General features: G+C 39.4%; 1 protein-coding gene across 4 annotated transcripts in view; it reads right to left on the reverse strand.

Moving 5' to 3' along the window:
• HHAT (hedgehog acyltransferase) overlaps window positions 1–16,575 on the reverse strand; it is a 145,928-nt gene that overhangs the window by 100,735 nt on the left and 28,618 nt on the right. For all 4 annotated transcript variants that reach the window (XM_026048435.1, XM_026048433.1, XM_026048434.1 and 1 more), the window contains exons 8-9: window positions 14,483–14,633; window positions 5,659–5,694 (exon numbers count right to left, since the gene is read on the reverse strand). In XM_026048435.1, the coding sequence (XP_025904220.1) occupies window positions 5,659–5,694; window positions 14,483–14,633 (187 nt within the window). The remainder of the gene's footprint in view (window positions 1–5,658; window positions 5,695–14,482; window positions 14,634–16,575) is intronic.

A 16,575-nucleotide genomic window follows, 5' to 3' on the forward strand; every position in this document is an offset into this window, starting at 1 on the left:
TATTGCCTGAGATTTTTATTTATAAATAACCTCGTTTTTTGAATGAACTTACGCCTATTATACACAGCAAAAGAACATTCAATGAGTGGACATTACAGTCCACAAGAGTTTCGCTGTAGATTCTTATTAGTAGTAAAACTTGCTCTTTTAGAAGTTTCCAGGCAATTTTTATTATGTCACTTGTGTTATCTGTGATTTCAACAGGAATTGAATTAGACAAGTACCGACCACTTCCAAAATTGCCGAAGTTGGGCTACATTGCAAAACTTGTCCAGTATTTGCAAAAAGAGCGCTCAACTCTGCAGCCTGACTGAATGCAACTGCGATATTTACAAAAGAGCTACAGCTTCTCCATTCATTGGTCTTGATGGTTAAAATACAGAAGAGAATCCATTTAGAGCGTCAAAAAGGTTTCCACTGAAACCCTAACATCCCATATTGAAAGTTAATTTAAATAAGTACTCCTAAAACCCATGCGACTACTCCTCTATAATAATATAGACACTTTAATCTTGGTATATAGTTTGTGTAATACTAAGTCATTCAATCACAGAATGGAATTATTACAGTTGCTTCCACTAGGCCCAGAGCCATATTGTTGGTGGCTGAATATACTAACAAGCCTAGCCTGTTTAGTCAAAAAAAAAAAAAAAAAAAAAAAAATCAAATAAAAGTCTTTAGCGCTGTCTTCAGGGCTACTTCCAATACATCTATTTGCATCAAGATTTACAAGAGGCTGCAAGAACCACTTTTTGTTCTTCTTGCTTCCCTGCCTATAGACCACAGAGGCTACACATAAAGTAATACTTTCCATGTCACCATTGTAACTGTGGGGCTTCTTTATCCAAAGGATGTTTTTGCAAAGTAAATTGGAAATACCTACTACTCCCATCTCTAGAAGCTTGTTTCACAGATGGACACCCTTGACTGAAAATACTTCCTCTGCTATTTTCATCAGCTTTATCTACACTTCTCCAAAACAACACAGTGATTCAGCTGGGCCAAGACTGGTGAATGGTTGCTCCAATTACAGCCCCCACCAGCCCTTTCTTGGTTTGAAGCTTTGGAATACAAGGCAGCAAGAACACAGAGGAGGGAACGAGAGCAGCAGCAAGATGTCTGAGCAGCTTCAAATCTCCTACACACCCAAACACACTGCAAGGCCCATGGTCACTGGCAACAGCAAACCTACCTGCACATGACAAACATAAGATATCACATCCTCGCCAGGGAAGTGTAACAGTAGATATAACTGGAATAAGGCAATGTGCTACTCGTGCTTGGCAATTAATGCTGTGTTACATCAAGCAGAACCCTGTACATTAGGTTTGTGCTGCTTTGGTTGCCAGGGTTATTAAACTAACTTTTTTCTTAATTCAGACACTGCTGCTTAATCAGTACAGTATGTTTGTGTCAGTGCTGCTATGAGTGGGAAGAAGAAACCTGGGACATAAAGTTGTCAGCGGTACACAGTGGGCAATACAAAAAAATAAAAGGAAAGAAAAAAGGAAAAAAACAGTACTGCTTATTCGGTGCATCTCATGTAGACACATTGGCTACAGACCCTGTATCAAGTGCATCTATTGCGACCAGTCATCCTGGACTCCTAAACAAGGTGGTACAAGGAGATGGTGCAAAATTACTTTGAAATATCCTCATTTAGAATAGATTTGCCAAATCCAGACAACACAGAGATTGCCCCTAATGCACAGTGTTGTGACCCTTGGAGCAGCATTCTATTTTTGTGTTTCTCAGCTCAAAGTGTCTGAAGAGAGGGCAAGGCTGTGACAGGTATTTATGACATAAGATTGAGGTTATGTGCTAAACAGCATGGCCTGAACAGATAGAAGTTAAGTCCTGAGAGGCAAAACCAATGGACCATGTAGGGCACAGGAAGATATATGTGACATGGTCAAGATGACACCAAGTTTTAGAAAGGTCAGTGGAGCGAATAAGCCCTAGAATCACATTCAGATTTTGTTCCTGAGGAAACTAGCACTCTCTAGGAGGTAGTTTGGAAGGGTGGTCTCATTTACACAGAAAAGGACAACTGGGTGACCAGGAGTGACCCAAGAAGTAAAGATTTTAAACAGAGTAGACATACCATGAGATAAGTTAAAGGATGTATCCACATGTGTTTACACCTTGTGAACCTGAAATACAGAAGCAGTTATCTAAATGCTTCCGTTGTTCCATCATTGCAAGAAAGGCTGAGCTTTCAATGTTGTGCTGCTTGGCCCAGCTAGAATGCCCGTAATATTTTACAAGCAGTCATGCTCAGAGCAGCAGAAAGGCTGCACGGCATTAGCTGCTGCTTTGCTTTTAAAGGAAAGTCATCTTTGAGGCTGCTTTCATATCATACCATTCATATCATGCAGGAAATGTGCATCTGCACTGGAGCACAGAATCACCATAGATCTTGCCTAGGAATTGTGTTAAGGAATATAACATAAAGTGGAAGAGACTGCCTGCATCAGACGTTGATTTTCCAAGACCAGGGCACACTAGAGAGTGAAGTGATGTTTGGGCGTTGGATTTTTTCACAGACGTTGGAAACTGTGATAGCAAGAACTGTGTGTGTGTGTAGCTGGGGGGTGTGGTGTTTTATTTTGTTTTTTCCTGCTTTCACTAAACAGTAGGAGCATGGAACACTTAAACTTGGAATAGTCTGAACATTGCCAAGGACTTCAGTGAGAGGCTACACTTGTCATGGGGTCATAGTTACATAGCGACTTCCCAGTATTTAAGTAAAGAATTCTGATGCCCTTTGGAAGGAAAAGTCTACATTTTAAAGAGAGTTTAATCTCACAAGAACTCATCTTAGAGGCACCTTTCTGAAGAAATAGCAGAAGAATTAGAAAAAAAAAATTACTGCAGAAAGCATTTATCAGTCCAGCAGAGCATCCATTATTACTCTGCTAGTCCTCTGGATAGCTCAGAAATATGCAGGGCCGCAGTATTTCACTGAGAATTAGAATAGGAGATGAATTAGCTGATGAACAGACTTTTTCCCCCCCCCCCCCCCCCCCCCCCGTCTCTCTCTCAGCAGAGAGCCAAGTTAAGAAACTTGATACCTCTTTCTCCATGAGACCATCCTGTCCTTGTGTCCTAGTTCTAAATAAAATCAACAGGAGTGGCAACAACTTTCCCGAATTTTGATCTTAGAAAACACTATGCCTTGCATTTTCTGGAGAATTTCTTCTCCAAGAAAAAGTTAAATAAACTGAAGCTCTAAATAAACTAAAGTTATGAGGCATGGAATGATCACTGAGCCTTTGGATGATGGGCGTTCATGGTCCTGTAACTCTTCCCAAAGTCACATCTGTACCGGGATTAATACCATTAACACTTTTTCAAGCAGCTCAAAGGTGGAGACTTTCATAAGAATCATGCCTCCAGGACTGTCATTCTTCTCTTTCCTGGTCAGCATTGCCTTACAGGAAGCAAGTATTTGGCATTAAAAGAATAAATATTCTAATATTCTCATCTGCTGAGAACAGGAAAATGGATGAAATACTTGGATTCAACGGCTTCACCGAGCAAACCACACAAAGGTGGTTTCAGCCCCTTAGAAAATTTTTCTCTGGTGATAAAAACGTTCTCTTCTCTGACAAAAACGTTATTATCTGTATGTACATTACACATCTGATTTGTATAGCTTAATACTTTTGCTGATCCTAAAAGGAGGAATAATATTCTTCTATGTCACAATATGAAAATAATGGGCAAATGGTGACCTTCCAAGTATGTTTTTATCATGAAATTGCTATTTTTCTCCCATGAATTTCCAGAGGCCCTGTTGGATTAGAGAGTACAATGCAGCTAAATATTGAAGGTCCAGACTTTGAAACAATTATACTCAATACCTCTTGAATTTCACAAATAGCAGTTCCTTGTGGCTAACATTTCAGCACGCAAGTAAAGTGATTAGGAATCTAATCATACAAACTAGGTCAATCCAAACCTGTGAACAATACCCATATAACTTTCTTTTTAATATGCGCTCTTCCATAATATCATATGCAAAAAGATGGGACTTTTAAAAATTTCTGAGCTTATTAAATCCATACCAAAAGTATAGTTCAAGCCACAGTGAGACAGATCCATAGGAATAATTATATTTTTTTTCTAGGAATACAGAAGAATCTGTGTAGCACTAATCCCATGTCGCAGTGTGTAACATGCTTCACTTCAGCAAGCCATCTATTGTATACGCTGTGCAAAGCTCTGTTCTCTTCCATTAGCATTTTCATAAGTGATTTAGCACAGTATGTCCTTTAAGCTGAGACTGTTTTTTGCCTTTGTTGGCCCCAGTTTTCTCCCTGCTCCACAGTGGGTTGAAATACTTACATTGCTTTAAGTGTTGAAAAAGCTCTGCTGCAACTTCCCTCCCACCAAAGCCCAATGACAGGTCCAAATAGCAAAGGGGCTCTGTTGTAACAGGTTCTATAAGAAAACACACCTGAACATATGCAGGTACTCAGAGGTAGCGACTGAACAGATAAAACCAAGAAAGGTAAGAATTTTCTAAGGTTGCATGACAGAAATAGCAGAGATGCTAGCCCAGTCTTCTGCATCTAGAGGATTTTGTTTTGCTTTGTTTTCCACTTAAGGAAAATCTAGTAAAACCCATACTGACAGGGCAGAAAAAGCCTACAATATTTGCATCTTATCAGAACAGCTATGAAGAAAGTGCCTAGTGGTTCTTCAAGTTACTGACAAGTGTAGGTGACAGACTAAAAATGAAGTATTATTAAAATCTACGATTAGAACATACTATTGCACAGGAACCACAATGGACTCTGAAATGATGGCATATTAGTCAAAAAAAGAGACCATTCAACTCAGTGGGTATTTGCATATGACTACTGCAATCTTCCCGTGATGTAAAATACCACAGTATACAATTATAGTCTTCATATGAAGTAATGAGCACACATTCTTCTGGATTAATGCATAACCAGTGGCTCATATTTGATATATCAACAGTTCCTATGATTTTATTCTTGGTTAACAAATTCTTCTTATTTTCAGAGATTTTATTGTGCATATTTTTCCCTTTACAGCAGTAGCATACTTTAGCAAATTCTTATACAATAAATAAAAATCTTTTATCCAATGGTCTAAATATAGATGTATATAGAGCTGTCTGCTAAATAGTTATATTACATACAAAGAAAATGTAAAACTACCTCAAGATTGCCAACTCCACTGCTCAAAGGTTATAAGGTGTGAGGATAAGTAACCTTAAGTCAGATGGAATTTGTGTGATCTCAGAATAATTTTGTGTTTCACTTAAACTAAAAAAGCATGATGCTCAGTACCAGTTCAGACTACCCAGTATTTCTTCCCCTCCAGATATGCTCTTGACATAATATATAAACATATTTCCTCAAAAACAACTCAAATACTTCTGATGAATTTTCCTGCATCAGGTTTTCTCTAAATGATTCCTAAAGAGGTTCTTTAAGAGTTTATCGAGGTAAACATCCAGCCCAGCTAATGTTCCTCCAAGTAATGTGTAAAATGAAAAGCAAAAGGGATTTTGCCATAGAAAGAATCAAGCACTACTTAGTGCACATGACATTACCATCTCTACTAGCACCAACAGAAATGCTCTATAACATTGACTGCAATTTAAAATAATCATTAGCTTACCTGACCAGAAAACGATGTAGCCCAACATCAAAACATCTGTAAGAAGAAAAAATGAATCAAATTCAATTACGAGAAAGTTCTGTCATATAGGATATTATACAAAGACAGTATTTCAAACTAACCAATAATATACAGTAATTAGGAAATTACTAGCAGCCACTAAAGAAAAAGCAATGTATAATTTTGCTTATACAATGACATACATCAAATTTAAGATGCTATCATACAGAACAATTTAAATGCACTTAAAAGAAACCTCTTCCAGGTTCCTTCCAGGTTCAGATTTTCATATCTAAATGAAGCATAAAGAAAAGCTAACTTCAATAAAGCTATAACATTCAGAGTAATATAATTCACTGAAAGGACAGATAGAAGTTTATATATTTTATTAATGAACGAATTATTTTAGTTATCTCCATGACCAGCGGATCTGCATATTTCCTGTCTTGCAGACAGAAAAATTATGCCAAGCTACTCTTTCTTTTCTTTCCCTGCTCCATACTGCGCTAAAATACAAAGGATTCCTTTAATCCTTTACATGATGCAATCAGATACATAGAACATTATAAAAAGTGGATTTCACAAATGTTTCCTTCTGAGATGTGGTAAGAGAAACGGCAAGCAAGAAAGAGATCACTTTTTTCTCTGTGCTAGCTCTATCGGGGACATACAAGCTCCTTCTGCTGCAGCTAAGGCACAGCTTGACTGTTGGCTGTGCAGCACACAGACAAGAGCGGGGCAGCAGACTCTCTCGGCCATACCTGCACAATGAAGGATCTGGGTGGACAGTTCATCACAGCATCAAGATTCACTACATCCTTCTGGTCACTCATTACCAGAGTGACCATTAAGCATTACTTAAGAGTAGTGCTATACTTGTTGAACTGTTTTAACCATGGTTCTCAAACCCTTCCTGTGTGGCTATACCTCATTTTAGGAAGTCTAACTTAACCACTTACCCTCAGAGGTACCTGTTCTGCTTCTTAAAGAACAACATTTGCAAAAACAGCTCTTCTGTTAACAGTCTTTGTAAATAACAGTCATTGTGGTGGCAAGTTGCTAAGAGCCTTGGTGCAGCAGAACACTTGGCGCTGGGGACTGCAGAGCTATGGAATGAGAGTTGCTCTCACGAACAACTGCTTAAGGTCTTAAGGTGCTTCACTGTCCCTCTTCCTGAGGGAAAGCCTGACATCAGCAACAGCCAAAACTCTGTATAAACAAGACATGATTCCCTCACTAGACACTCCGTCACTTAGCAGTTCTCAGCTACTCTCCCTGCCTTTATCTGCTGCTCTTTCTTCCAACATTGCCTGTGGCAACCTCCCTACTTGACAATCTCCAAATCACAGAAGGGTTGAGATTGGAAGGTACCTCTGGAGACCATCTAGTTCAACCTCCCTGCTTAAGCAGGGAATAGTGAAGGCTTCCAAAATACAAATATAGATGCACCACAGAATTCTGAAACATGCTTTAGAGTCTTGTCTGAAAAATAACATGACTACACGGAAAATGAATATAAAACCTGGATATGCAGTTTGCTAAGGTCTATTGTTTAATGTTTTGATTAATGAATTATAAAACATTGCCCAAGCAACCACTAGAGGAGTTATGCTGCGTGGTGGAATAAACATTTACCAAGTAGTGAGTAATATCAGCTGCATCATCACCATAAAAGACAGACCTGGGTAAGCCATCCATATTTTCAAAAGACAGCAATGCTTGCCTATCACTTGCATAGATTTAGAGTTCCTGTTTACTGCCGGGTTATTTCCTACACCTCCATGGCAAAACTCCTCTCTTCAGTGACTAACACCACACTTAATTAGAAATAATACAGCTGCCACAAAGGCAGGAAGCATACTCTTAAAGCACATGCACAACTTAGAATAATGAAAGATAAATGGTTCTAGAAAATAAATTGCAGTTGAATTACAGTCAGGTTATGGTAAATTTCGCCCACATATATATTTTAAGGATTTAATCCACCAACATAGTTAAGGAATTGGAAACAAATAGGCATAGACAGCTTCTTAGGTAAACATTGGATTTCTTTTATGTTGAAGGGGTACCTACTCCAAAGCAAAACATCTCAGTCATTACCCTCCTACATACAATGAACAAAATCCAACAAAGTCTGGCTCAGCCAGGTGAGAAAATACATGATAAAGCAATTTCAATGTTTTTTAGACACCAAGATCAAAGAGCAAGCTTGAGCCTAAATCTCAGGCTTCGAAGGATGGCTTTTTGTTTGGCTTCTATGCCTATGAAGGTGGTAGGAAAGGTGGGAAGTGTTGACCAACTCAAATCAGTATCAAAACTCTTCTTGATTTCAGCAGGAATATAGTTGCTCAGCCTGATTTTTTACAGCCTGTGTGCTGTAGGATGGAGCTCAGAAATGCACATGCATTTTGCTACAGACACATTCACCTCTGAGTAGAAAATATCAATAGGGCAGCCCCGAGGTTTCATCTGCGGAATTTAGGACATTAACTGAGAGCTCAGGCTGGAGAACTAAACAGCAAAAGTCACCTACAATAAAATGGCCACAATCAGGAAGTTCCTTTGCAGAATTGTAGCTTCATAAGCTACAAGTGTCCTCCAGCCTACAAATCCCTGATCTAATTTGTTGTTTATTTCGACAAAGACACTCCGATGTTCATCCGTATGATAGTAGAGAACCAGGTGAAGGCTTTAATGATTTTAGATAGAGATCTTTCAGCACTCTCCAGGCCAGGGAGATGCAAGCATAGCTTTGAATAGGTCTCAGTCATTGCTACAGCTAGTGCAAGACTGTACAGATGGCTGGCAACACAGGAGACTCAGGCCTGCAGATTAATTTTGGTTTCACATGCGTGCCTCACAGTGGATCTTGGTGATGTAGTTCTGCAGACACCTTTTTAACAAGAACCAACCTCAATTATATTCTGCTAATCTCTCTTAGAACAACTCAGAAGAATTATTACTTTAATTTTAAAACTTCCCTGGTTCTTAAAAAAGCTCTAGTATCTCATGGAGAGCAGATGGAACCTAACACCCATAATATTTGCGGCAAACTCCCACGGGGGAAGTTTTCCTTTAGTTTCCTTTTAGGAAGAGTATTACAATACAGCATGTTTGTCCAATTACTATGAGAGATCCCTATGCTTACTGCAAATGCAACAATAAAGTTTATTAATAGTTATTAATCTTTTTCCAAGCACTGTTTGCCAACTGTAAGACACTGGAGCAGCAGTGATAATAGTCTGTAAAAATGCAGAACTAACATCAAATGCTGAAAAGAATGGACATCACAGATGATAATAAGTAGTAGGTGGTCTTTAAAAATTCCTTATATAGAGAAGTGCTTGATTTGTTCATTTCAAATTGCTGGACTTTAATGATAGTAACAAAGCAGTCTCCACACAAAAATTCCCAGCAATTATGCAATTTAGAGCTGAGAAGGATTAGGAGGCTCATTATTGCTTCATTTTACTTTCTGAAGAGAAAAAAAATAGATTTTTCTCTACTCTGAGATTTAAGGAGCCTTTTAAAGCTTTAATATAACCAGCAAATTGAGCTGTATACTAGGAAAGAACTGTAGCACGCACTAATTTAGCTGATGTCAAAAGCAGTTAACTCTGCCATCTATATCAGTGAAAGAATTACTAACCAGTCCAGAACAAAAATGTCTTTCATATATTGAGATGACATGCTAGCTGCAAACAGCACATCATAAAGCAATGCTTGGCTTTAAACAAGATAACTGCTAATGAATAATATAGTAGTAAATTAGGGGGGAAAATGCTCTTTTTCTATTTAGAAACAAGTTATTCCACTATCAAACACCCAACATTTGGACTAGCAGCTTAAGTATTTTGATACTAGCAATGAGGTCTAATGCTAAAGGGTTATATTTATATTGCATTGCACACCTTCATGCCCAATAAGATTCAGCAAGTGCGCATCAGAATTGGGGGGAAAAAAGTACAACAATAGGCAAAGAATATTAACATTAATTAATATTAAAGAATATTAATATATTCATGTGAAGAGTCACATTAAGCTAATGACACTGGTAATTCAAGTAAATTGCCCCACAAACTTAGCTGTTTAACCAAAGCTGAATTTTCCCAAGCTAATGACAGATTCTACCTTCTTTGTTTCCCGTCTCACAAAAGAAATGTGTTGTTACATATGACTATTGTCCTAGACAATAATCCTAGGGGTCAGTGCTAGGCCCAGTGCTGTTCAACTTGTTCATCAATGACCTGGACGAGGGCACGGAATGCACCCTGAGCAAGTTTACAGATGACACCAAGCTGGGTGGAGTGGCCGACACTCCGGAGGGCTGTGCTGCCATCCAGAGGGACCTGGACAGGCTGGAGAGTTGGGCAGAGAGGAACCTCATGAGGTTCAATAAGGACAAGTGCAGGGTCCTGCACCTGGGSAGGAATAACCCCAGGCATCAGTACAGATTAGGGGTCGACCTGCTGGAAAGCAGCTCCACGGAGAGGGATCTGGGAGTCTTGGTTGACACTAAGTTAACCATGAGTGAGCAGTGTGCCCTCGTGGCCAAGAAGGCCAATGGGATCCTGGCCTGCATCAGGAGGATGTTGCCAGCAGGTCAAGGGAGGTGATTCTGCCCCTCTACTCAGCTCTGGTGAGGCCGCACGTGGAGTACTGTGTGCAGTTCTGGGCACCCCAGTGTAAGAGGGACGTGGAGTTTCTCGAGAGGGTCCAGAGAAGAGCAACCAGGATGATTAAGGGAATGGAAAATCTCTCATATGAAGAGAGGCTGAGTGAGCTGGGCCTGTTTTCTCTGGAGAAGAGACGGCTCAGAGGGGATATGATTAATATGTATAAGTTCAGGAAGGGAGAATGCAGGGAGGAAGGGGACAGGCTGTTCTCACTGGTGGCCAGCGATAGGACGAGGGGTAATGGCCACAAGCTGAAGCACAAGAAGTTCCGTCTCCAGGTGAGGAGCAACTTCTTTACTGTGAGGGTGACAGAGCAGTGGAACAGGCTGCCCAGGGAGGTTGTGGAGTCTCCTACTCTGGAGGTCTTCAAAACCCGCCTGGATGCCACCCTGTGCCACATGCTCTAGGTGTGCCTGCTTGAGCAGGAAGGTTGGACTAGATGATCTGTAGAGGTCCCTTCCAACCTTAAATATTCTGTGAATCTGTGAATCTAGACCAATCTGGTTTTCCTTCCCTGCACAAGCAGACCTTTTCTTCAGATAATTCTTCACCTCAGCCACATAGTGTCTGTTTAGATTAGATATTTGGGAGCTTTAATAGCCTCCTAGTTGAGTAAATATTCTGTGTCAATCTCCCTAATTAGCAGCCACTTAGATAAAGATATGTCACTACCAAACTACTTGTAGCAATAACTAGGCTAACTGCTTTACAGACTATTTCTTTAGTGTCTAGTTATTCTTTCAGGAAGTGAAAGCTAAGCCTTATCCTTACTAATGGTCCTCTCAAGCATTTGCTTAACATTTTGCACTTTCTGAAGCCTCCTTAAATTATGAAACTTATGTGCTAAAGTCAAAAAAATCTGTTTCAATATAGTCATAACAGATGGTCAGGAAAAATCCTGACATCACTTAATTCAATCGGGGCTTTGACAATGACTTCAGCAATGCCAAAATTTTGTCCAGTGTCTTCATTCCCTTATATCTGTAAGGGGACTGAAAACACCAGTCAGCCTGATAATGTTTACCTTCTTATTCAGCACGTCTGCAAGCACCATATCATTGAACGATTTTACTAGCAGCTTCATGGTTCTCCTTTTCCAGCCTGCTCACTGACCTCCCTTTGCCAACAGAGCATGCACACACACACACAAAAAAAAAAATCAAAATCATCATACCTACGGTACTATATATCTGTAATTCTATGTGCCATAAATATTCATTGAAAGGCTGACTTCACTGCTGCTTACTGTTGATAAATGGTATCTAAATTTCACCTGTATTTCCTTGAGTTAAAAAAAAAAAATCTATGCTCAAAACTTAAAGAATATGAAAAAATTAGAAACTAAGGAAAAGTTCTATCAGCTTTACATTAAATATTTTAAATGATTACTATTTGCTTTAAAATCTAAAATATAGAAGCCTAAAATCTAATATAAACAACACAAAATTATGAAATTCAGTTAGACACTGCAATACTGCATTAGGTCACCTATTAAAGAATTATTCTAGTGGAATGGATGCCTTATAACTGATATTTTCCTCCAGTTTGCTAAAAACATAATGGAAATATGTGGACATGCATATGACCTCTATAGTCATTGTCAACGATGTAAAAAATCTCATGTGTTATGTAAAGAAAGAAAAGCAAAACCTTTCTGCTTTGTAAAGCACACTCTCCACATATGTGCAAATACAAGCTTTCCTTGGTAAAACTGTTCCTATGCATGTTATTCTTACTATTGATTTGGGATTCGATTCAGTGTACCAGTCAGACGAGACACAAAATAGAGCTTATTGAATTCAGTGCATTAATGTTTGCAAAGGAAGGCTTAACATTGCTCATAGGCACTGAGGTATTTGGGCTTCCACAAACCTTTGAGATAACTATTTCTTCTATTCATAAGTTTCAGAACAATTTCTCCTTAATCACAAGCCATAAGACATTTCAACGCTGCTGGTGTACTGGTGTAATTCCATTTAATCCAGCTATGTTTTTTAAATAATCCTTCTCTATATTTAAGACGTGCCTAAAAATAAGGGACAAGGATAAGGTGCTTTAAAAAAAATCAGAAATGCCGTGAGGCTAACATTTCTTAAACTGAAAGACAGTAAGGAACCAGATTGCTGGAAACGTTTTTGTTTTGCCTAATGCAGTGTCTACAACACATACAATGACCGTTTCTTCGAAAATCAAAGGTGCTGGACACAGGCCAGAAATTACACTCCTAATCCCAACAGAAAAGGGAGCTGCTTGAGTCTGTCTTTCCTTTTCTTGTCCCTCACTTCCAGCTGCTCACTAAATCCCATCAGAGGGCAAGGATTACAGAACTTAAGAAAAACAGTTGTCCAGAATTGAAGAAGAAAAAAACCAAATCACCTCAAAACTCCTGATCTCCTGGAAGCTGACTGCTGGGCCATTTGCAGGAGTTAAACAGAGATTCTGTCCTCAGCAGCAGACTTTGCCCAGGCTACCTGCTGCCCGCTGCGCATCCCTTCCCTAGGGCAGGCAGGGAACCCCAGCAACGCTGCTCCTGCTGTGGGCCGGGGAAGCGGCCACTGCCCTTTCACTGCCCTCCACACTGAGCTCAGTGGGAGCTTCACTGGGAGCAGATCCCAGGCACAGATCTCTGGAGGCACCAGTCGTATCTGTCAGACTCCAACTGCCTCTCCATGCCGTTGGGAAGATGTGGAGCTCCTTCTCACTACCTGTCTCCATTTCCCTCCTGAAAACCACACAAGGATTTGTCACCTCATTTGAGGATATCTGCTATGAGGAGTGAATGATGCTTTATTCAGTGCCCTTCCTTTTTCCTCTGCAATTATCCTCAAATGACAGATTACAAGATAGTAATATACTTTTATTACTAGCATATAAGCAGAGAACTAAATTCACAGGAAGGAAAAATTTAGGTAGAAATTCTGCTAGCTCAGATTTCAGATCATCAGTTAAATTATCCAGCAGCACTATAGTAAAAGAGCACCAGAATATTTAAAACAAAACAAAGAAAAAAATCCACCACACTAGAGACTTCCACAAAAGCTTACTGCAGTGCAAGCACTTCAACTTAAGAACACATCTACATCTGAACTCAGAAACAAGGATGTCTTCCTAAATATATGACTGCAGCACAGCTCAATTAAGCAGTTATGTTTGCATTTGTTTGCACCAGGCATTGGCTATTTGGGAATTTAAGACAAACTTCCCAAATCAAACATTGACAGAAACACCTATTTTTAACCTTACTTTAACATCCTTATCGCTCTCTCATTCAGACTCACAGAATGGCTGAGGCTAAAAGGCCCATGTCAAGATCTAATCAATCCTCAAGCAGGGAAGAGCACTGTGTCCAGGACGGAGTTCACATGGCTTTTGAGTAATTCCAAGCACGGAGACTCCACAACCTCCCTGGGCAACCTGCTCCAGTGCACAGTCGCCCTCACAGTACACAAGCTCTTCCTCATATTCAGACAGAGCTCCCTGGGTTTCTGTTTGTGCCTCTGACTTCCCATTCTGTCACTGGTCACCACTGAAGAGCCTCGTCCCATCCTCTTTAGTAAGAGTGATTTAGCATTACTGATTACTTGTAGTTATTGATTTAAAAGTCAAAACTGACTTTTTCTTCCTGACGTAACATGAAATAAAAAACAAAGGGGATATTAAGCATCATCTTGAATTATAAACAATTAGCACTTTTCAGAGTATCTTTATCCTGTTAAAGATTTTCTTTACTGCATGACTGCATATTAAAGTGCTATATGCTTTCCTCAGAGTAACTAATCAAGCATTTCTTCTCTGGATGAATATCCAGGGGAAATGTGCTTTCTAGACCAAGACTGAAAAATGAATCAACTTTAATAAAGTATCCTGAAAAAATAATTGCCAGGTTAGTGAAGCTAACTGAGCCGAGTCTAAATCTAATAATTAAGAGGATGAAAAATACTGCAAGGAAGGCTTCCCTCTACACCTGCAGCATTAAGAAAGTATGGACAAAATAAAATTAATTTAGAAAATAGAGTGTTGAATCAAGGCTAGGAAGAGTTTTAGACAAAAAGCACAAGAACATAGAAGCAAGCATGAAAACACACAGTCATTCTTTTACATTCACTGTCATATATCAGTAATAAATTGTTTAAAAAGTAGTGACTGACCTCCACATTTTAGTGAAACTGTGCATCCTGCTTACACAGCAAGGAAGAGCGGGAGGTTTCAGACCATCCATTCGGAGGAGGAGGCCAGGAACACCGTACAAAACCAGGTACTTCACATAAAAAAACTGTACTTGAGCTAAAGCCAGGCCACCTATAAAAAAGGCAAAACAAGTTATCTTAAACAACTCCTGAAATACCTTAAAAACTGTTAATAATGCTTTCTTTTATTCATTGTCCAAGGAGCTAAAGATGACATCCTTGCTTGATGGGATATATATGGGAACAAGTACAGTTCTGACTGTATGTCACATAAAAAATACTGGCATATTTCTAAGACAGAGGCATAAGTAAGGATCTGGAGTTTCACTTTCCAAAGCTCCACTTGGACTGTAGGTAGTGACTACTACGAAAAGCAAATATTGACTTTCATTGACCTTAAAAAAAGTCATAATACGTTGATATACAAGGTGAGTATTTACTATAGGGACAACAAATTTTCATATTTGCAAAAGAAAAAGGTCAATACGTGGCACGTACAGCACTATTACATGCATTCTTTACTTCATCCCCCAGAAGGGGTTATCTTCAATGGTTATCTTCGCAGCTTATCCTGACAGCTCCACAAAGAGCCCACAGTCTCAGATTGTGCGCCCTGGAGCAGTTTACCTCTCACCATGATCCCTCCTGACCCACCTAGGGCACAGAAGACTGCCATTTCACTCTGCTTAACATTTAAAAACAAGTTTGAACTTTAAACCTGCAGGAGAAAGGCCTCCTTCAAGTGCTTTACCTGCTCGATTTCCAAGAGACATTTTGGCTCTGTGTTTCCTCGTGATTTAAGTCCAAAACAGAGCAAAAATAGGCAATTCACACAGGTATGAGATTAAAAAAAAACAAACAAAAAACCACATACTGTCTGTGCTAACAGAGCTGTTTTCATGCGAGTGTAACTAAATTTAGACCTCACAATAACTGAAGTTCAGGTACTCCGAAGCTCTACCTGACAAGATATGTGCGTGTATGTGTGTACACATTTTTTTTTCTTTTATTTTTTTTTCCTTTTTTTTCTTTTTCCTCTTTCACAATGCCTCCTTTTGGATTCTGTTGACTGATGGGTATATCACAGATGACAACCAAAAGTTAAATGTTAAATCTTCTTAAAGGTTAAAAGTTAAATCTAGCATTTAACAACCTAGGCTGAAGTTCTGACACTGGCAACATAAAGTGCAAAACTGCTGCTAACTCCACATGGCCAGGATTCCGCTGCTGCAACCCAACATTTTTCATTTTAGTATCACCAGACAGATTGAAGATATAAGAATTCACTGTGCTATAAAAGATAAAAATTGATACCTACACATGAAGCTTATGAGTACATCCTACTGGGATGCAGTCATCTAGCATGCAACGATTTTTCCCCAGAGAAAACAAGCAATCAAAAACACAGTTTGGATGCTCGCCAATTAGCTACACATTAGATTATGGGTAAATCAACTACAGAGCCAACTTTCTACTTTAATTCCCATCTCATTCAGTTCCCATCTCCTCTCTGACATTTTAGTGGAGAGCTGAATGCTACACCCACACAAACAGCTTATGGAGACCGCAGCTGTCTATGCAGCGGTAAAATTCCAAATCATTTGGTCACATGTGATGGAAATAGGGATTGCAACTACCACTCTCATGAGACAAAATAATATATTTCACTTTAAAGATGGAATGTTTTATGTTTTTTCCTGATATGAAGTTTTAACATGGAAGATTCAAGAAAAAACGTTTTCACCATCTCTACTAACTAACAGAAGTCTAAGTTATTAATGAGCAACCAGCTCAATATTGTCAGTATCTTAAACACGGCCATCACATGGCTGAGCATTACAGATTAGCCAGTGTGTGCCAGGTATGTGGCAATTTTATTTTTTGCAGAGTCAGGAACGTGAATGTCCCCGTCGACACATGCATGACCTTCTAATTGCTCTTCAACCCATCCCAGCTGTGTAAGGGAGCTGGGGCCACCCACCAGAAGGCTCCGAGCAAGAGTCACAGCTGCAAAACAGCTGCTGTGAACTGGCAACACAGAAAGGCTATAAACC

This window comes from Nothoprocta perdicaria, unplaced genomic scaffold (genome assembly GCF_003342845.1).
Source record: "Nothoprocta perdicaria isolate Ctin4 unplaced genomic scaffold, notPer1 scaffold_54, whole genome shotgun sequence".
Lineage (NCBI taxonomy): Eukaryota > Metazoa > Chordata > Aves > Tinamiformes > Tinamidae > Nothoprocta > Nothoprocta perdicaria.